We start from the raw sequence: 17,760 nt of genomic DNA, 5'->3' as shown, positions 1-17,760 counted from the left end.
TGTTTGTTCACAGGTGATTTAATCTGAGCTCTGACTGAACAGGGAAGAGATACTTGGTTCTTAAGTATTCTGAATTATTAAACGTGGCTAAAGTGTAATAAAATTAACTGGCAAAAGATGCAATCATAAGATAGAAACACATTCTCCAACTCCAGTATGTATTTTAGTGTCTGAGGTTATCTGACAGTGTACTTTGGAGGAGTATCTTCAGCCTTTCCTGCTGGGAGATTTGTCGCTGTGGATCTTCAGCAGTGTACATATGTACGTATATTTTGCCCTCTTAGATCAGCTCTATTTTTTCCCTCCAGCTGTTATATGTCTGCCTTTTTGGTGAATCAAGGGTGTTTTGACAAGAGATGTCTCCAAGACACCAGATAGATTGGGGCAGCCTTCTGTTAGCATGGTGCTGCTGCAGAGGAGGGTTGAACGCTTCCTATTAACCTTCCCGAGAGTTCTCCACATTCATCACCGTGCAAGAAATGACCTCGTAAATGCACTGAAAGATCTCTCCTTTCCCTCTTCTGTTCTCTGAACATTTGCTTCCTGTATTGCGGGAGAGCAGAAGACTCAAAGGGTTTGCATGCTTGAGTGGTGGATGAGGTAAGCGGTCTGGAATATCAGGACAGACAAGAGCTCTTACTAGATGGCAAGGAGCTGGTGTCACCAAAAAGAAAACAAGAAACGGAAACTTCACTCTTGCATGGAATGTACTGCTTGATAGCCATGACCTCACTCTGTCAGCACTGCAGTCTAGACAATTGTTTGCAAGTCTGCAAGGTACTCTTAGCAGGATGTCAGCCTGGTGGGCAGCTGCAGAATGCCACAGACACGCTAACACTGACTGTCATGGGGCAGTTAACAAAGATCCCAAAGGCCTTACTTGAGAACTTGTGCTTTAGATGATAGTTGTGCGTATATGGTTTTATTCAGGCTACAAGCCGTCTCCTGAAATCTCAAGTCTTCTTCCTGTCATTACTTGCATAATGTTTTCAGAGCTTAATGCCTTCATTTAGAAAGAGCCCTTGTCATTGGAGTGGGCGGTCCTCCCTCAGCTCGGTTTCGGTTGGGATGGGAATGAGAAGTCTGAGGAGGAAGGGATGAGAGCTGTGCAAAGGCAGCACTGCTGCATGGAAGCCTGCAGCCAGTTTCTTTCTGCTCTGCTAATTTGAACAGAACTGCTTCAGGTGCTTGAGAGCTTCTTCTAATTGGAGAGTTTTAGCTGCATGAGATTTGGGGCTGAGAGTGAGAGTATTGCAGAAAGATGATGTAAAAATGGTATAGAACCTGGGATTGAACCTGACAAGCCCAGTAATGGAGTCTTTGGTAAGCTCTGAGTTGATTAAACTGAGACAGGGGAGGTTTAGGTTGGATCTTAGGAGGAAGTTTTTCATGCAGAGGGTGGTGACACACTGGAACAGGTTGCCCAAGGAGGCTGTGGATGCCCCATCCCTGCAGGCATTCAAGGCCAGGCTGGATGTGGCTCTGGGCAGCCTGGGCTGCTGGTTGGTGACCCTGCACACAGCAGGGGGTTGGAGCTGGATGAGCACTGTGGGCCTTTGCAACCCAGGCCATTCTATGATTCCATGAATATATGAATCATGTTGACTGGTGCTGTCCTGGTTTGTCTTAATAACATCATAACAGCTAGAAATGAGAGATCTCCTGAGGTGAAGGTAAAATAGCAAGACTGATTCTAAGGGTAATTTGGAGCTGTGACCTTTATAAGATGTGGGATAAAAGCTTTGAGTATCTCACATGGATTTAAGAGTTCGAAGTCTGAAATGCTTTTTGAATTACTGGTCCTTCTCAACCATTCTCTGCTTTCACTTTCAGAACGTAGAGCCTTTACAATGATGGTTTTAAAAGAAATGGACACAGTTTTGATGTATGTTACCCAGTGCAGAATGTGCGTGTCCTGGTTTGGAGGAAACAACTGGAACAGAACAGTTTAGGACATGTTTATAAGGGCTACGCTAATCTTGTTCAAATTTAAGCACCTAATGAACTATTTGTGCACATCAGGACTCACCAGTAACCAGAAGTATGTGACAAGAACTGGGGAGTGGGCATTTCCCCCATAACAATATATTAATTTGGTGCTTGTGATGAGCAGTGAGAGAGCAGATTAGACTTTACAGCCTCCAGTAAGGCTTTATTTCTACAAAGATTGCATACCGGCAGCAATTGTATTGAAGGGCTTCCTTGCTGGCAGCTGGCTTCCCTGTTGACTGAAGGTAAGGATGGGCAGAGGAGTCCTTGTTTCAAGTCCCTGCTTGGCTGGCACTGGGCCTGTTATGTGTACTGGTGCCAAGGATGGTGGTTTGGATGCTATGCTGAATGAGTGTCTCTGGTTGGCAAGCATGGCCAGAGCTTGGTGGCTATGGGGTCTGTTGATGTCTGAGCAGCAGCATTCTGTCTGGAGCTGGTTTTGTTTATGATTTAGAGCATACCCGTCTTTTGTTGGCTGTAGGGAGAATAAATAACGTTAATTATTAGATGCACAGCAGCAGACTTGACATCTTGCATCAAGGTGATGTCGTGTGGAAAGAGTGAGGCCGGGTCACATCACACACCAAAATCCACTGCGTTTTAAAATGCTTTAAGGCTGAGGTCAAGGCAACTACATGGAAGCTCCCACAAAATAAAGGGACTGTCAGCACTGTAAGGAATCTCAAGGAAGGGCTTTAAGGCATAATTAATGTCATCGTGGTGCCTCAGACACTCATCAGGTGTAGAGAGAGCAGTAGGAAACACAGGGGTTGTTTGAGTGTCTACTGGTAGGGGGGTAAAGGTGGCAAAAGGAGCTGTGGCACCAATGAAAGGTGATGAGTAACACGGAGTTACTGGCCTTGAAGGTGGATGTGAACCCTCGGACATGGAAAGCTTAAAGAGGAGGCAGTGAAATTCAAAAGGAGTCGATGTGGTGAAGGCTGTAGCCCAGGTGTGGGGCCGGAGGGGGAGGAAAAAAAGCTGCTTTTCTTGAATTTCAGGTGGTTTTTCAGTTAGGATTTTCATCTTAAGGGATTCGTCCCCATTTTATTTGTGTTGTTCTGTCACTTCAGTGACATTTAAATGTGCTGCTGTGTATTTCTGTTGCCTTTGTGTCATGTGTCTGGCACAGGCTAGGAAAAAGTTGACTGGGGTCTTTAGAGCTGTTTCCATCTGAACCTCTAATGTCGTTTTACTGCATTAAAAATGAGTTAAACATGCTGTTGAACTAATGTCTAATGAGTCTGGCACAGCAATTTGCTTTAAGAATGACCTTAAGCCCCGCGTCCGTTTCTAAGCGTTCTGACCGCGATGCCTAGAAGGAATGAAAGATGTAATCCATCGTTTTACCTTGTTATGGAAACCTGTCGTGGTTGGGGCATGTGGGGTGATAGTTAAAGGGTGTCTGGCTGAGGAGTCTATAGGAGGCCATGAGGATGCTCAGAGGCTTCAGCACCTTGCTGTGCAGGCAGGCTGAGGGAGCTGGGGGTGTTCAGCCTGAAGAAGGCTCGAAGGAGACCTAATTGGCACCTTCCAGCACCTTAAGGCATATAAAGCAGAAATTATTATAGAGATCTCCCTAGCTGGGCCCAGATTCTCTTCTTCAAAGCGTGACGTCAACGTGCTAAAGAGTTGAATAAGTCAGAGCCAGGCACTGACAGATGTGTTGGCTGATAACACTGACGCCAGTAGGAAGGGGTCAAATACATGTTGTTTGACCTTTATCCCAGCGGGGATCAAATTGATTCTAATTAATAGACTTGGGAATAGCTGGGTACCTTGGCAGGCTTTGTAACTAATTTAAATTGTTCATCCTGTTAGTTTAGCCATAAACTACGTGTAATTACAAGAGGGTTTTGCGGACAGCCACGCTTAATGTTGCCACCTTCTTAATTACAGTTTATTGAATACAGTGCTACAGAGCTGACTTATTTTGATTAACGTCAAGCTTTGTTGTCTAACACTGGCCGACCCAATGTGTCAGTGCTCTAATGACAATGAAGTACTGTTTGAAAGCACAAATGCAGCTCTGCTGAAATCAGTTACAACTTTCCAATGTGACCGTGAGATAAATATGGCTCTCAATGTATAATCAATGGCAGTTGCACCTTTGAGTACACTTAAGCAACCTCTTAAAACTATACGTATTTGAGGTGCTATACAAATAATGCCTGGAAAGATGATAGACTGTGATTGTCTATCTATATGGCTGGGCATATTTTTAGCCACAGGTAAGCCTACATAAGGTTGGGGAGGCTGTTGGTATGACCTGGCTGCTGTGTTTCATCCTGTATCTAAATGGAACAGCCTTTTAAAGTAGGCACAGATACAGTCAAGCACGGCTTCCCATTGGGTTGGTTTTCTTCCTCTCAACCCACACAGACACCAGCTTGCACCAGCTGTACAGGTAGACAGCATTTGTCTTTCAGGTTTGGCTTCTCTCCCAACAAGTCCTGGACTGAAGCTGCTGGCTGAGTTTCCACGAGTACCAACTTGAATCCAAGTTTGGTTTCCATTGCAGATGCTGAACAAAGTCTTAATTCAGTGCTTCTAGAAGCTTCTCTGTGCAGCAGAGTTCATCTGTATTGCTCATCTGAAGCTAAGAGATGGTGACTTACTACTTAAAAAGCAGGAGATTTGAAGCAATTAGAATTGTTTGTTCATCCTGTTTGCCCTTTGAATCACTGGGTACACCCGAGTTACATTTTCCTTCATATCTGAGAGGATAAAACTTGCACCACTTCAAATGAAAGCAGAAATTCTTAGATAACCATTTGGTGCCAAACTGTGAGCAAAACTTCAAATATTGCAGGACTTAAAATACAAGTGGAAAATGTTGTCGTAAAGACGCTGCAGTGTTCATAGAATCATTCAGGTTGGAAAACATCACTAAGATCAACCAGTCCAACCCATCCCACTGTGCCCACTGCCCACATCCCTCAGTGCCACATCTCCACACTGAACCCCTCCATGGATGGTGACCCCCCTGCTCCCTGGGCAGCTGCTCCTTCTAAGGTGTCCCTGATATCCAATGGCACAACTTTAAGAAGAAGGGAATAGCAGAAAACAGGTGATGGGGTATTTTCTATGTGAAGATTTAATTAGTGCTTCTCTTAGATCTGTCACTTTAATCATCTTGCTACTGTTAAACAACACTTCATCTCTGGTCAGCACATGCATTGGAAGAGATTTGGCTGCTGTAGCTTGGAGAGGGAATGGGAAATCCTGAGATCAGCTTCTTGCAGCTTGAGTTTAAGTACAAACTCCAGTTCCCTGTTCTCCATCTCCTAAAGGAACTGAGCAGTGAGGACAACGCTCAGCTTACTGCCTCAAGGAGGTCGTGCTTCCAAGTAGAATATTAAAGAGATCCAGCTGGTACAAATGCTTCTTTCCCGAAGTGGTAATAGAGCAGGGCTGGCTCTTACCGCAATGAGCTGTCAGAAGTGATGTAAGAACATTTCCAAGGCTCTTGGGAAACACGGGAGCCCTGCAGTGAGACGTTTGATTTGAGATGCGCTGATGGTGCGATGTCACAGAGCGTGCTTTGTGTTGCTGGCTGTTGGATTTTAATCCAGGCACTTTGGAGATCATTGTCTGCGCTGTATTTATATGTGAATATGCTCTTTATGGAAGCAGGAGGTTTGTTTCTTTGCAAGCAACGTGCTCATTTCCCCTGACAACATGTAAGCCTTGCAAATTGCACTGTGACACCTCCTGTGATGCGAGGGTGTGAGTGTGTGTGTGTGTGCACATGTGTGTGTCAGTGTGAGGGTAAGCGTGTGCGTGGTGTTATCTGGCACTTTGCATCTTTACAGCCCGGAGTTCAGCAGCAGGTCAGCCAGCTCCTCCTGACATCATTACACTTGTTTACCACTCACACAGAGGAAGTGCTGAGCTGATGGGTTTGCCCACTGTCATCCTTTTAGGCCAGTATTTTTCTGCAGCATCCAAAGTGTAGGGAAGCCTTTGACTTCCATGAAGCCATTTTAGCATCAATTCCTGTCTGAGCTGAGAGGGGAAAATTAAACACGGGAAATCCTTAACCACTGAAATGATATCACAGAGAATAACCTCATCCAAAGGATGGAAACGTCCAGGGAGCAGTAACTCATTAATATGCTGGAGCTCGATTTGTGATTGCCTGACAGCCGTGTTAGGTGCATATTAAATAAGCATCATTGTAGCAGAGCCTCAGGAGAGCTGCTCTGATCAGCTCTGGGTAGGAATTCTGTACATTTAGATGTCGTTTTGAGCTGGAGCTATGCTGGTTGTCCTGTCATTTATGGTTATTTATTGTTAGAAGCAGGGTAATTACACTTCATCTTTGCAGTGTATTGAGAGCAATTGAGAGTGTATTGCACCAAGGGAGGTGCAGGCTGGATAGTAGGGAAGGTTTCTTCTCGGAGCACAGCTGCCCAGGGAGCAATGGGGTCACCATCCATGGAGGTGTTCAGTGTGGGGATGTGGCACTGTGTTAATGGGCTGAGAGAGGTAAATAGAACCTAATAGCCACCGTTTGTGCAGCAGATGGATGGGTTTTAGAAATTCTGCCCTGTTGCATAGCAACAGTCATCATTAAAAAATAACATTTGGAAACGTACAGAAAAAATACAAGAAAAGCAATTAAGCGTTTAAATATCAAAGCTTTCTTCTAGACCAGACCCCGTATTGCTAGGAATAAACACTCGGATGAAAAGGTGCTTTTTGACAGTTTTTATATGGGTTTTAAATGGTAGCAAACCTCTTTTTTTTCCTTTGGAGTCAAAGAAAGGAGAGTTGTAGGGGAGCTTGTCTGGAGCTGCTGCCAGCATTCGGTTCTATATGGGTTTAATGCAGGCATTTCAACTCCCTGTGCTTCTCCAGCAGCCTCAAGGGAGATATTTATTCAGTCGAGCTGCATCGTATTATGTGCGTGGCTGATCTGGAGCACATTTAGGTCCTTCTGGAGGGCAGTTTATAATGACAGCATTAGAAACATTATTCATTCTTAGGTTTCCACGTCTGTTTTTGTTGCGAGCATTCCTCAAGTTTAATAACTTCAAATGCTTTCCCCATGTCTTTCTTTTCAGTGATATTCCTGCAAGGACTGGGATTTTCTGTCCACCTGTCCTCTGGCTGTTAAACATTCCTCGTGCCTTTCCTTGTCCAGCACAGCATCTCTTCCATTGACCATCTCCTCCACCTTAATTCTGAATGCAGAGTGCCCTTGGCTGCAGCAGGGCTGTAATGGAGCATCAGCACTGTGTCAGCTTGTGGGTTAAACGTGCCTCCAACGCATGGAGCATCGGGCACAGCGTCTAATTGGCAGAATTGCATGAGGTTTTATAGAGGTTGCAGTGGAATTTTGTATATCCCCCCCCAAAATAAGTGCTGACAGATCACTCGTAATGACATAGATTGGAGCAAAACTAAAGCTGATGGGAATTAAAGCAGGCTCGGTGTACTCCTTAAGTTGGTAATAAGTGTAATTGGTTCCTTTGTAAGCAGTGCAGGGGAGCAGCCCTGAGCCTCAGAGTGCAGTGCTGGTGATGCAGCGGCCAGCCTTCTCCAAGAGGAGATTCCTTTAGGAATCCCATTGCACCAGGCAGGTGGTTGGATCCAAGTCCTTCACTCTGTGCCCTTTAACTTCCCTGCCATCTAAACTCTCAGTTGTTTTTGGCTTTACTGTAATATACCCTATTCAGTGTCAGTGGAACTCTGTCCTAGTCAGTGCTTACCTATATGACTAAACCTGCCCCATGGTGAGAGCTCTTTACTTTGAGAGGTATGGGCCGTAAGTGAATGCAAGAATGCAGAGTTCTGGAAGGAAAACATGCAGGCCATAGAAAACATGCAGGCCACAGCATTTCTGCCAAGCAGACCCAGTCGTTTCTTTTTTTCCCTTTGAAATGCTATTCATTGACATCCTATCCCCCCCCCCCCATCCTGCCTGCTCTCCTTGCAGGACAAAAGGGCTTTCTGCACCTGCATGTTTACCCTCCCCACAATTTCCTGAGTTCTCTGTGGACGTTTTTACATGAGCCTGGATTACAGCATGTCGTGCCAAGTGACCGGAGGCGGCAGCACTCCGGCTATTTGTGCAGGATGGAGCCTTATGTTGGTGGATATCTGCAAAGCCTTAGTATGGAATACCTCACTTCCAAAAGCCCCCCCCCCCCTTCTCCCCAGCCCCAGATACGCTGCTCCTTGTGCTTTGCAGCCAGAGGGTTTTATTGCTGGGTGTTTCTTTGTGTGCTCTGGTTCCCGGAGCAGAGGCTGGAACACATGGTGTGGCAGACATTCACCATTAAAAATCTGTCCTTTTTTCCCCCCACAAATGCCTGGGTGAACCTTTGCGGGGTGACAGCTTGTGGCCACTTGGTGCTTTTGTTGGAACGTGCACTCCGTTTGACCCTGTCCCAGCGTTAATAGGATTGTAAAGGCTGACTCCTGCGTGACCTCTTCTTGCAAACAACCCTCACCCTTCCCCTTCCTCAACCGCTCTGTACAGCAGAGCTGAGAAGTGCTGCTCCCGAAGCAGTCTGCGCGCTCGCAGTTCGTGTTGCAGGCAAAAGCAATTGGAAAAACCACTGGGGGGAAAGAAAAAAGAAGGCAGCGTGGAGCCACCTGTCCTTAAATAGTCCCGACTGTGAGAACAGTGGGCATTTGTTCCCTTCTTTAGAGGGAGCTGATCTGAAGTGCCTCTTTGCAGACAGAGAACTAAAAGCTTGCTTTCCAAGGATGGCAGGCAGGTGTCCGTGTGCTTCTCCGTGATGCTTTAGGTGCTGCTTTGTTACCTGCAGAGGAAGAAGAGGTGTCTGTGGTACAGCTGGCATTGACTTTGGTTTAGGGAAATAACATTGGTTGCATTGAGCGCAAAGCCAAAACATACAGTAATAAAAGTTCTGACTCCAGGTGAAAGGAGCTGCAGTTCACTCCTTACATCTGAGGTCTCCACAGAGCAAACTTTTATCCTCATTACTGCACGTTACTCCTGGCCCCAACTCAGAGCAGCTCATAATAAGGTCTGTGTTCTGTGCTTGCTCTTGTGGCAGGCTTAAATCGAATTCTTATCACCTCATTTCTTTACAACCTCTAAGTACCAACGTGGAAAAGCGTGTGCGTAAAGTAGGTAAATGGGCTCATTCTTTTGATTCCCCTGTGCTTACATGCAATCTTTCTTCCACCAGGCCCTTGCAGCTTTGATACTCGCTTTACACTGTGGGAATGGAGAAAATTTTGCCACCGTCCTGCTTTGTTTGCTTATTTTTATACCCGTGTCACTAAGGAGCTGGGTTAAGTATTTTGACCTACTTCAGGCATCAAAAGGTTCTTTTCTTTCTTCCTTCTCCTTTCTAAAGCAAAGATTGGCTTTTCCCACTGAATGGCCACACCTTTCACTCTTGCAGTAATCTGTCTTTAGCTGCCTCTCCCACCAAGGGCTCCTGAAATAACTTGTCTGACTTTGCCCTGGGGGTAAGACAGGGGAAGGGGTGGAGGAGAAAACCCTTCTGCCACTGCCCTGTAAAACACAGGAACACTTTTGAGGTTGTAGGGTTTAGCCTCCTGATCTCATGATATGGGACGCGCTGGAATGTGTGCCTTTGGAGGGCCAATGTGAGTTAGCACTGCCAGGCTTTGTACATAGATGGGGATAAGAGTGGTGCACTCCAATGGATTATCGACACTTTGTACTTCCTAAAAGTACAGAACGGGGTGCAGAGGGGCTTTCTCTGTTTGCACGGAGGTCTGTGCGATTACAGCTACCAACTCAAACAGGGCAACTTTTGTTTCTCTGGTCCGGAAAGGAGGTTGAAAGGGAGGAAAATGTGTTGACCTACCAAATACTTCTTATCTACAGATAGGCACAGCACTGTGGTTGGTTGGTGGAGGTAGCAATGACGAGATCAGGCAGGAATCAGGCACTTCTGTCTCTGCAACACCTCAGCCTTTCAGTGCCTGCCCGTTGATACAGGTGATTGCTTTCTGAATCATGAAATGCAGAGACTTTGGGGGTGGAAGTTACATCTCCTTGTCACTGTGCGTGTTATTGTGTTGGAAAAGACGAGCAGTGAATGGAATACAGCCTGGATAACCCAGAGCGTCAAGAAAGGTGTGTGTTTAGATGCTGTAGCAGGCTGCCCCATCTCTGAAGGCAGTCAAGTCTGGGTTGAATGATGCTCTGGGCAGCCTGAGCTGGTGGGGAGCAGCCAACCCATGGCAGGGGTTGGAGCTGGCTGATCCTTAAGGTCCCCTCCAACCTAAGCCATGCTGTGCTCAGGCTTAGAAATGCTTTTGTTGTGGGTCACCTTCCAGTTGTTGTGCAAAGGATACAGGGATACAGTTCTAATTTAATTGAAGGGGTAACAGCACCATCCCTTTGCTGTTGTCCTTATGCTAGCAATAAGATTGGACCAAACGAGCTGAATAGCTTTGTAAATGAGGTAAAATTAACTTCACCTCCTGTACTAATCACATACCCGAGGCTCTGGGAGCACAGGTCACGTGTGTATATTGTGGTTGATGGTAGCTTCAATCTAGACCAGTTTATATTAATCATCAAAAGCAGAACTCATGTGGACTTGTGCGGGGTGGAAAGCAGGGATGGAAACCTGGAGCCAGGTTTGGGGCTGTGGGCCTGCAGCCAGTGCTGGCTCTGTTGGAAAGTCTCCACAGTCCAACAGCAGCCAAAGCCTTCCCTCTGGCTGCCCTCTGACCTCAGGGCATGTCTCATTAGCAGATTAAGCCCAGAGTTAAACGAGGCCTCTGGGAGAGCAAGGCGAGGGGTCTGCCGCTGGGGCTGGAGTGATTTTCCTAAGGCCAGATAAGCAGCTCTCTGCCTTGCCAGAGGGGAGAAGATAAAGAGATAAGGTTTGTTTAGCATGAATAAATCCTGGGAAAATCTGCAGTAAACTGTGATGTCACAGCCCTCCTCCAGAGCTAAGACAGAAAGGCACGCTGCGTTCCTCCATCGTAGTAAATCCATTACTTTATGCCGGGCTGTGGAAACCCCCTGCCCTGCCAGCGCTCGCAGGCGATGGATTTCACACCCCACCTGCCTGCTGGGGTCAGCCCGAGGTAAGAGCAGGACCACAGCAGGGATTTACCGCCTCGCTGGGCTGCTGCCCTCCCCAATTTTCTGGTCAGTAACTCTATGAAAGGAGAGCGTGTCTGGTGCTGCAGGGAGGAGATGAAGGGGGAAGAAATGGTGGCTGGATTCTTTCCAGGACGGAAAACTGTCTGTCCAAGAACTTCTCCGAGACACAGATTAAATATTCCTCTATCCACCATTAAATTACCGTGAACGGGTGGCTGTGCAGCGCCTGACAGGCTGTGCAACAAGCAACGCTGTGTCTCTCCCCTCCTTTCTTCCTCTGCATTTTTCTCCATCCCAGACAGGAACGGCCGTGTCTGTAAGAGTCATTCTCTCCAGTTGGGTCACAGTCATTGCCAGTTTAGAATTAACCCTAAAAAGGAACAGCGATAGACACTGTTAGACCTGCACCCACGTCTTGCAAGCTGTGCTTGCTAATAAAATGCTCCAGTGGCCCTGCGGTGTCCCCCCATTGCTCTGAGCACACCCTGTCCCCATGTCCAACCATAGGGCTCCCACGTGAGCAGGCCAAGAAGAGAAAAAAACAGGAAAGAAAGAGGTTGGGGAGGTCTTGCTCCATCACCCCAACAGGGTCTACCTGTAAGGCCTGGTGACCTCCTGGCCAGCATCCCATGGGGACAGTGACCAGGCATGGTGGGGTTGGTGCTTGGACTTGATTATAGAGGGCTTTTCCAGTCTCAGTGATTCTGTGATGGTGGGGATGGGTGACTCAGTCTTCTCGGAGTCTTCAGAGTGAAGCCTGTGCCAGTTTAATTTGGCCAGATGTAAGACAAGCAATTGGAGGTCTCATAGGACCGTGTAGGAGCATTCGATCTTGAGTCTGGACCAGAAGCATATTGTGTTGGGTTTTGAGCTTTATACATCTGTAAAAAGTAGCAGAAATGATGGCAGGAAACCTCGCTTCCCACCATTAGAGAACTTTCACCTCTCACAAAAGAATGGTCTTTAGTTACTGCTTTTCTCTGATTCAGGCTGAAGCCTTCACCTGAGTGTGAGCAGAATCAAGGACATGAAAACTTCCCATGGAAAAGAAAGCAGCCCTGAACTTAATGCTGTCAGCAGGATAACCAGCAAATTGCCTCCCCCAGATGGCTCAAATTTTAATAGGGTCACCTCGCAAGACTTGCCTATAGGATATTCAAGGTCCCAGAGTAACTGTTGGGGCATAAAAAATGCTATGTCCAAGAGCTGCATCACAGACAGATGTTCCTTTGACAGGTCATCCTTTGCTTTACTGTTCCTCCATGTATGTTTCCTGGCATTCAGTGCATCAGTGGCAGCTCTGGGGAATGGGGATGTTTGAAACAGATGAAAGCGAAGAGTGAAGGATCTACTTTTTGTTTTGCAACAGCATTGGGAAAGCCACAGTGCATATGTGAGGTCCATCTCTTGCCATATTTGTTCCCCTTGCCTTTACCTTATTGCTTTCTGCTCTTCCTGCTAAACTTTCCATCACTCTCCAGGCTGTCAGTTGACTTTGCAGTGCCTGCACATCACTGATGCAGTCCCGTGAAGAGGCTGAACTCCTCCCTGATGCAGACGCTGCAGTCAGATGCTTCTGTTGCTGCTTCTGTTGACAGTTTGTAGTGCTCTCTCTCCCCTTTCCGCAGAGATGTAGGTTGTGAAAGGAAGCAAGTAGCTGCGCACCCTTACAGTTGAGCAATATTTTGTAAATATCTCCTGGGAGCCTGTGAAATTTCTCACATACTCTCCATTTCCCCTGAAGTCTGCAGAGTAGGCATGCGAAATATCACCCAGCCTAGCATTCAGTTCAAGAGCGTGTAAATAGTCTTCGGTTCTACAGGCGTTGTGTAGATGCCAAAGCCTGACGGCCAACAGCAATGCGCTGAGGCCAACACCTGGGCCGAATGGTTATCTAGAACGGTTATCTAGAATGGTTATCTATCTGCTTTCCTACAGCTTTTCAGTCTGAACGCGGCTCTCTCCTTGAGAATGAGATGCTCTGAGATGAGGTTTCCCATGATATGGCTCAGCCGTGCTCGTACTTGCTCTGAAATTAGCCAGCTCTCCAGCCCTTCGATGGTTTTGGGAATGGACAGCCAGCAGTCTGCCTGCGGGTGTCTGTAGGTGCACCAGCGATTAATAAACAGGGTTAACTGTACGTGTAGCTCATTTAGGAAATGAATGAGAACCCAGATACTTCTGGGTTCACTCTTGCTTAGTTGCACTGGGAAGAGCTCTTTGAGTCTGCCAGAGATCAGTTTTAGTACCAGGTGTGAGACGGGTTTAAGTAGGCCTTAAAAATAAGCATGTTAAGGCCTTCTGCACGGGATTTGTTGTGGGGAGGGAACATCACAGGACCCCATTTGTTGTGTTTATCCTGCTGGTATTAAGTCAGTACTGGGAGCTGGGCTGGGTGGCCTTCAGAGGTCCCTTCCAACTCTAAGGATTCTGTGATTCTATGATTATTTATAGGGATTGAGTTATGAGCAGGGGTGTAATTGAGATTGTTTACATTTTCAAGGCCCATTTTTTACCTATCCCTGATTAGAGTAAACATGCCTTCGATTATGTGAATGTCTTTATTTTTCTAGTACTAGATAGCAGTTGTGCATGACGGACACAACCTACTGTGGAAGAACCTGCATTGCCCTGAGCTGCAGTTGTGGGCAGTCTTTTGCTCTTGCTTTCTTGGATCTTGCTGCTGGGATCACAGAGAAGTCAGATGGTTTCTGTGTCATTCTCCAATCAGTGGCCATTCATTTTGAACGTGATGAATACAGAGATACAGAAACGATAGACTGATTTGTATGTAGGTATCTTAGGTAACAGAGATGGAATTATGTCATTTATAAGGAATAGAAAATAGTGTTGCATATAGTGAGGGAAAAAAGATATTCCGTTGATTAGTGGTTGAAAGTTTGTGGTGGAAGCACCATTTCTTGTCTGAGACTCACCTTGTTGTCTCACTCACAGGGGTAAAACCCCATGAGGTCAGTTAACGAACCTGGTAACATCTCAGGTCGTTTCTGCCTTCTGTGAGGGTATAGAAACACAGACAGGGCTGAGCTTGGTTCTGTCTTCGTTACGTGTCAGGTCTGTGCTATATGAGTTCAATGTTTTGTTTCCATGGGCATCCAGTATTGTTCTTTATGCAGGACCTACTGTATCAGTTGTACTGTGTTTGTTAACCAGGAGTGGCAAATGAAATCCCGCTTGTACTTGGCTGCAAATTAAATTAATGGGTTGAAATCTCTCCCTCTAAATGGCTGTATTAGGATGAACATCTCTCCCTCTATTAGGATGAGCCTCGTTTGAAGAGCAGCGGGGACAGCAGCCTGGAAACAGCACTGGGAATTGTTACCTTGGATGTGCTGGAAAACAAAATGTCTTGCTGCATTTCCATGTATTTATTGGGTTAAGCGAAATAACTGGTTGTTGTTGTTGTTGCTGGTAAAGAACCTGCAAGCAGATTATCAGCAGTGGGATCCAGCTCCCAGCAGCACGCTGCAGTCCCATCTGCATGCACTATGAAATCATTGTTAGTCTTAAGCGAAGCAGTGCAACAGGGCTGGCGGTGAAAACACATCAAAGATGCTCATCAATTTGTTGAAGTTCGAAGCATGTTTTAATTATCTTAGATTTGAAGCAGAAGTATTTTGGCTCTAACAAAAGGGTGGGTTTTTTTTTTTGCTGCAGATCATCCTGTGGGGTCGAACTGAGAAATGCCTGAAGGAGACCACAGAGGAAATCAGGATGATGGGGACAGAATGCCATTATTTCATCTGCGATGTTGGAAACAGAGAGGAAGTTTATCAGCAAGCCAAAGCTGTGCGGGAGAAGGTTGGTGTGTAGAAACAGCTTCTGTAGGCAAAACGTAGTAATTCCTTATCTTTGGGGAAGGTGGAAGAAAGAAAGGTGGACACCCAGCTTATGTCATGCAGAGTTCAAAGTGATCCAGAAGGATTGCAATGCCTGCAGACGGGATGCCAAAAGCTATGGAAATAAAGGTGTAACCTGGCAATAATAGGCATTCAGATAAAGTAGTGATGGCTGCAACGAGTTATTTGTTTCCTTGCAGGTGGGTGACATCACTATCCTAGTGAACAACGCCGCTGTGGTCCATGGTAAAAGTCTGATGGACAGTGATGATGATGCGCTGCTCAAGTCACAGCATATAAACACCCTGGGACAGTTCTGGGTAAGAAAAGCTCTCACACCTCGTGGGTTCAGACTTGGGGCTGAGAGTGACAGATAAACCTGTGGCTGATACTGGCTTTCTAAAGGTAAAATCAGTAATAAGAGAGAGCTTCCTGTGATCTCATCTCTTTGCTGAGGATGTTGTCCTCCACAAGAAGCTCCTAACATACGAAGCATTCTGTTTGTGGCCTTTATCTGTGGCAGCTGCTTATGGATATACTAGGAAATACTGGTTTTCTCTTGTACAAACTTTTCCTGTTCAAAAGCTCTCGGAGAGCGCAAAGTAACAAGGCTCCTCCCCTCCTTTCCTGGCTGAACAGGCACTGCAGTTTGGCTTGTTGTCTCTGTGTCACCTTATTATTTTTCAGGAACTTTAGTTGTATCTCTGCTGAGTAAACCCTTTCTCCCCCTCTGTTGTGCCCATCAGACCACCAAAGCGTTCTTGCCAAGGATGCTGGAGCTGCAGAACGGACACATAGTTTGCTTGAACTCTGTCTTGGCCTTGTCAGCCATCCCTGGTGCCATTGACTACTGCACCTCCAAAGCTTCGTCTTTTGCCTTTATGGAGAGCCTGACCTTGGGGCTGCTAGACTGTCCTGGAGTGAATGCCACAACAGTGCTGCCCTTCCACACGAGCACAGAGATGTTCCAGGGCATGAGAATCAGGTCAGTCCAGGGGAACTAGAATAAAGCATCTCATTTTAAATGAATCATCAGAATACACTCCTAATTAATGCTTCATTTAGTTAAGAGAATTTGATGTCTCATTTGGCTGCCTGGGAACGGAGGGTCACTCTAGGCCACCTGGGACTCATCAGACTGGTTCCCTCAGTTTGCTGGCATATTCATGCAGCCTGCCTGTGCTGCAGGAGGCAGTTGATTCTACAGAGAAATCTGAAAGCTGTTTTTCTCTGGGTGTATTTGGGCCATTTGCAGCCACTTAGAGAGGGAGGGGAGGCAATCTGAAAATTGAGGTCATTCAAATCGAAGCAGCCTACAAATTGCTTGAGAATTAACAGTGCAGATTCTTTCTTTATCCATTGATATATTTAATCCTTTCCCACTGAAGGGAATGAAATCCATTTACTGAAGTAAGGCTTTCACTACATCCTTTAAAACAATCTAAACCCAAACAATAAAAAACCTAATGGCTGACCAAGTTAATCTTTCGCAATCAACAAAATAACCTCTTAGTCAAGAAAGTATGCAGCATCCAGCCAGGAAAAGCCTTACGGAGTCACAGAATCATCAAATGCTTTGGGGTGGAAGTGACCTTTAAGATCACCTTTAAGATTCAACTGTGTGCGATACTAAAAGCTATAAGGAAAAATATCCATCCTTCACCTGTCGAGCGCTGACATTGAAAAGGCAGCATTTTGGCTTTGGCTTGCAGACAGTGTAAGAAAAGCCCTGAATCAAAGTGCTGAATACTTCCCATCACTTAAACCCTTTAGCTATATAACACAGTAGTCGTGGTTGGAATTGGGCTTCATACTCTTCTTCTGCTCCTTCTAGCCTGCTTTGAGGCATGTCTGAATACCAGTTGCCAGTGATAACTTATAGTGAGTAACAGAAGGTGGACAGTGATTGCTAAAAGGAGTTTGGTTAACAAATAATTATTTTATTTTTTACTTTATTTATTCAGGTTCCCTAATCTTTTTCCTCCTCTCAAGCCAGAGACTGTGGCTAGGAGGACAGTGGAAGCTGTGCAGATGAATCAAGCCTTCCTGCTCCTTCCATGGACGATGAATGTTCTGGTCATCCTGAAAAGGTAAATATTTCCCATGCCCCGTAAGAGCCCAGCTAGAGAGGCAAGATTTACTTGCAGTCCTGCTCTATCTGTCCACCAAAGCAAACCTCAACTTGACTGTTATCTGGTAACTGGGTTCAGATCAAGCCCCCCTTCCCAGGAGAGTCAAAAAACAAATTTCTGAGGTTCCCGTAGCAGATTTGTTAGATTTTCTTTTTCATACCCCTTGTATGAAACCAGTTTTACTCCCAAAATTGGAACCATAGAGTCATTATGGTTGGAAAAGACCACTTAAATCACCAAGTCCAACCATGAACCCATCTCCACCATGCCCACCATCTCCCTAGGATTCATTCTCCTGAGGTCTAAATGCTATCTGGGAAGCTTCTAAACAACTAACATCTGCATCTCGTTGGTTTTGATTCAGTAAGTCACTCTTTGGACTCTGTGCTTTATATTGTAATGGATTCCTATGCAGTAAAGTATGTGCATCGCAGCTGTATTTAGAGAAGACGTGAAGCTATCAAAAATATTTGTGTGTATGATTAGGACAGGATTATTCTAAAGTGCCTAAGGAAAGAAAGTCATAACTTTATATCCTAAAGCAACTGAATAGGGGAAAAAAAACATATAGAAATGTGTTTCTGTGCAAATTTGCACCGAAGCCTTTGGAAAACCTACTTCAATCAGGAACTGAAATGGAAAATAATCACAATATGCACGTAAAACAAGAGAAGGGTATATGTATATATGCATATTTACACAT

The 17,760-nt window shown here is 45.7% G+C and overlaps 1 protein-coding gene across 7 annotated transcripts in view; it reads left to right on the top strand.

The window, feature by feature from the left end:
- Positions 1–17,760, top strand: part of DHRS3 (dehydrogenase/reductase 3) — a 148,278-nt gene that overhangs the window by 129,458 nt on the left and 1,060 nt on the right. For 6 of the 7 annotated variants that reach the window (XM_072354633.1, XM_072354632.1, XM_072354631.1 and 3 more), the window contains 4 exons: positions 14,744–14,887; positions 15,126–15,245; positions 15,672–15,910; positions 16,890–17,015. In XM_072354633.1, coding sequence (XP_072210734.1) covers positions 14,744–14,887; positions 15,126–15,245; positions 15,672–15,910; positions 16,890–17,015 — 629 coding nt within the window. The remainder of the gene's footprint in view (positions 1–14,743; positions 14,888–15,125; positions 15,246–15,671; positions 15,911–16,889; positions 17,016–17,760) is intronic. The other variant, XR_011905698.1, reaches the window with a different exon arrangement.

Source organism: Excalfactoria chinensis, chromosome 20 (assembly GCF_039878825.1).
Source record: "Excalfactoria chinensis isolate bCotChi1 chromosome 20, bCotChi1.hap2, whole genome shotgun sequence".
In the NCBI taxonomy this organism is placed as follows: domain Eukaryota; kingdom Metazoa; phylum Chordata; class Aves; order Galliformes; family Phasianidae; genus Excalfactoria; species Excalfactoria chinensis.
Note: the sequence above shows the minus strand (reverse complement) of the source record. Positions and strands in the feature narration are given on the sequence as shown.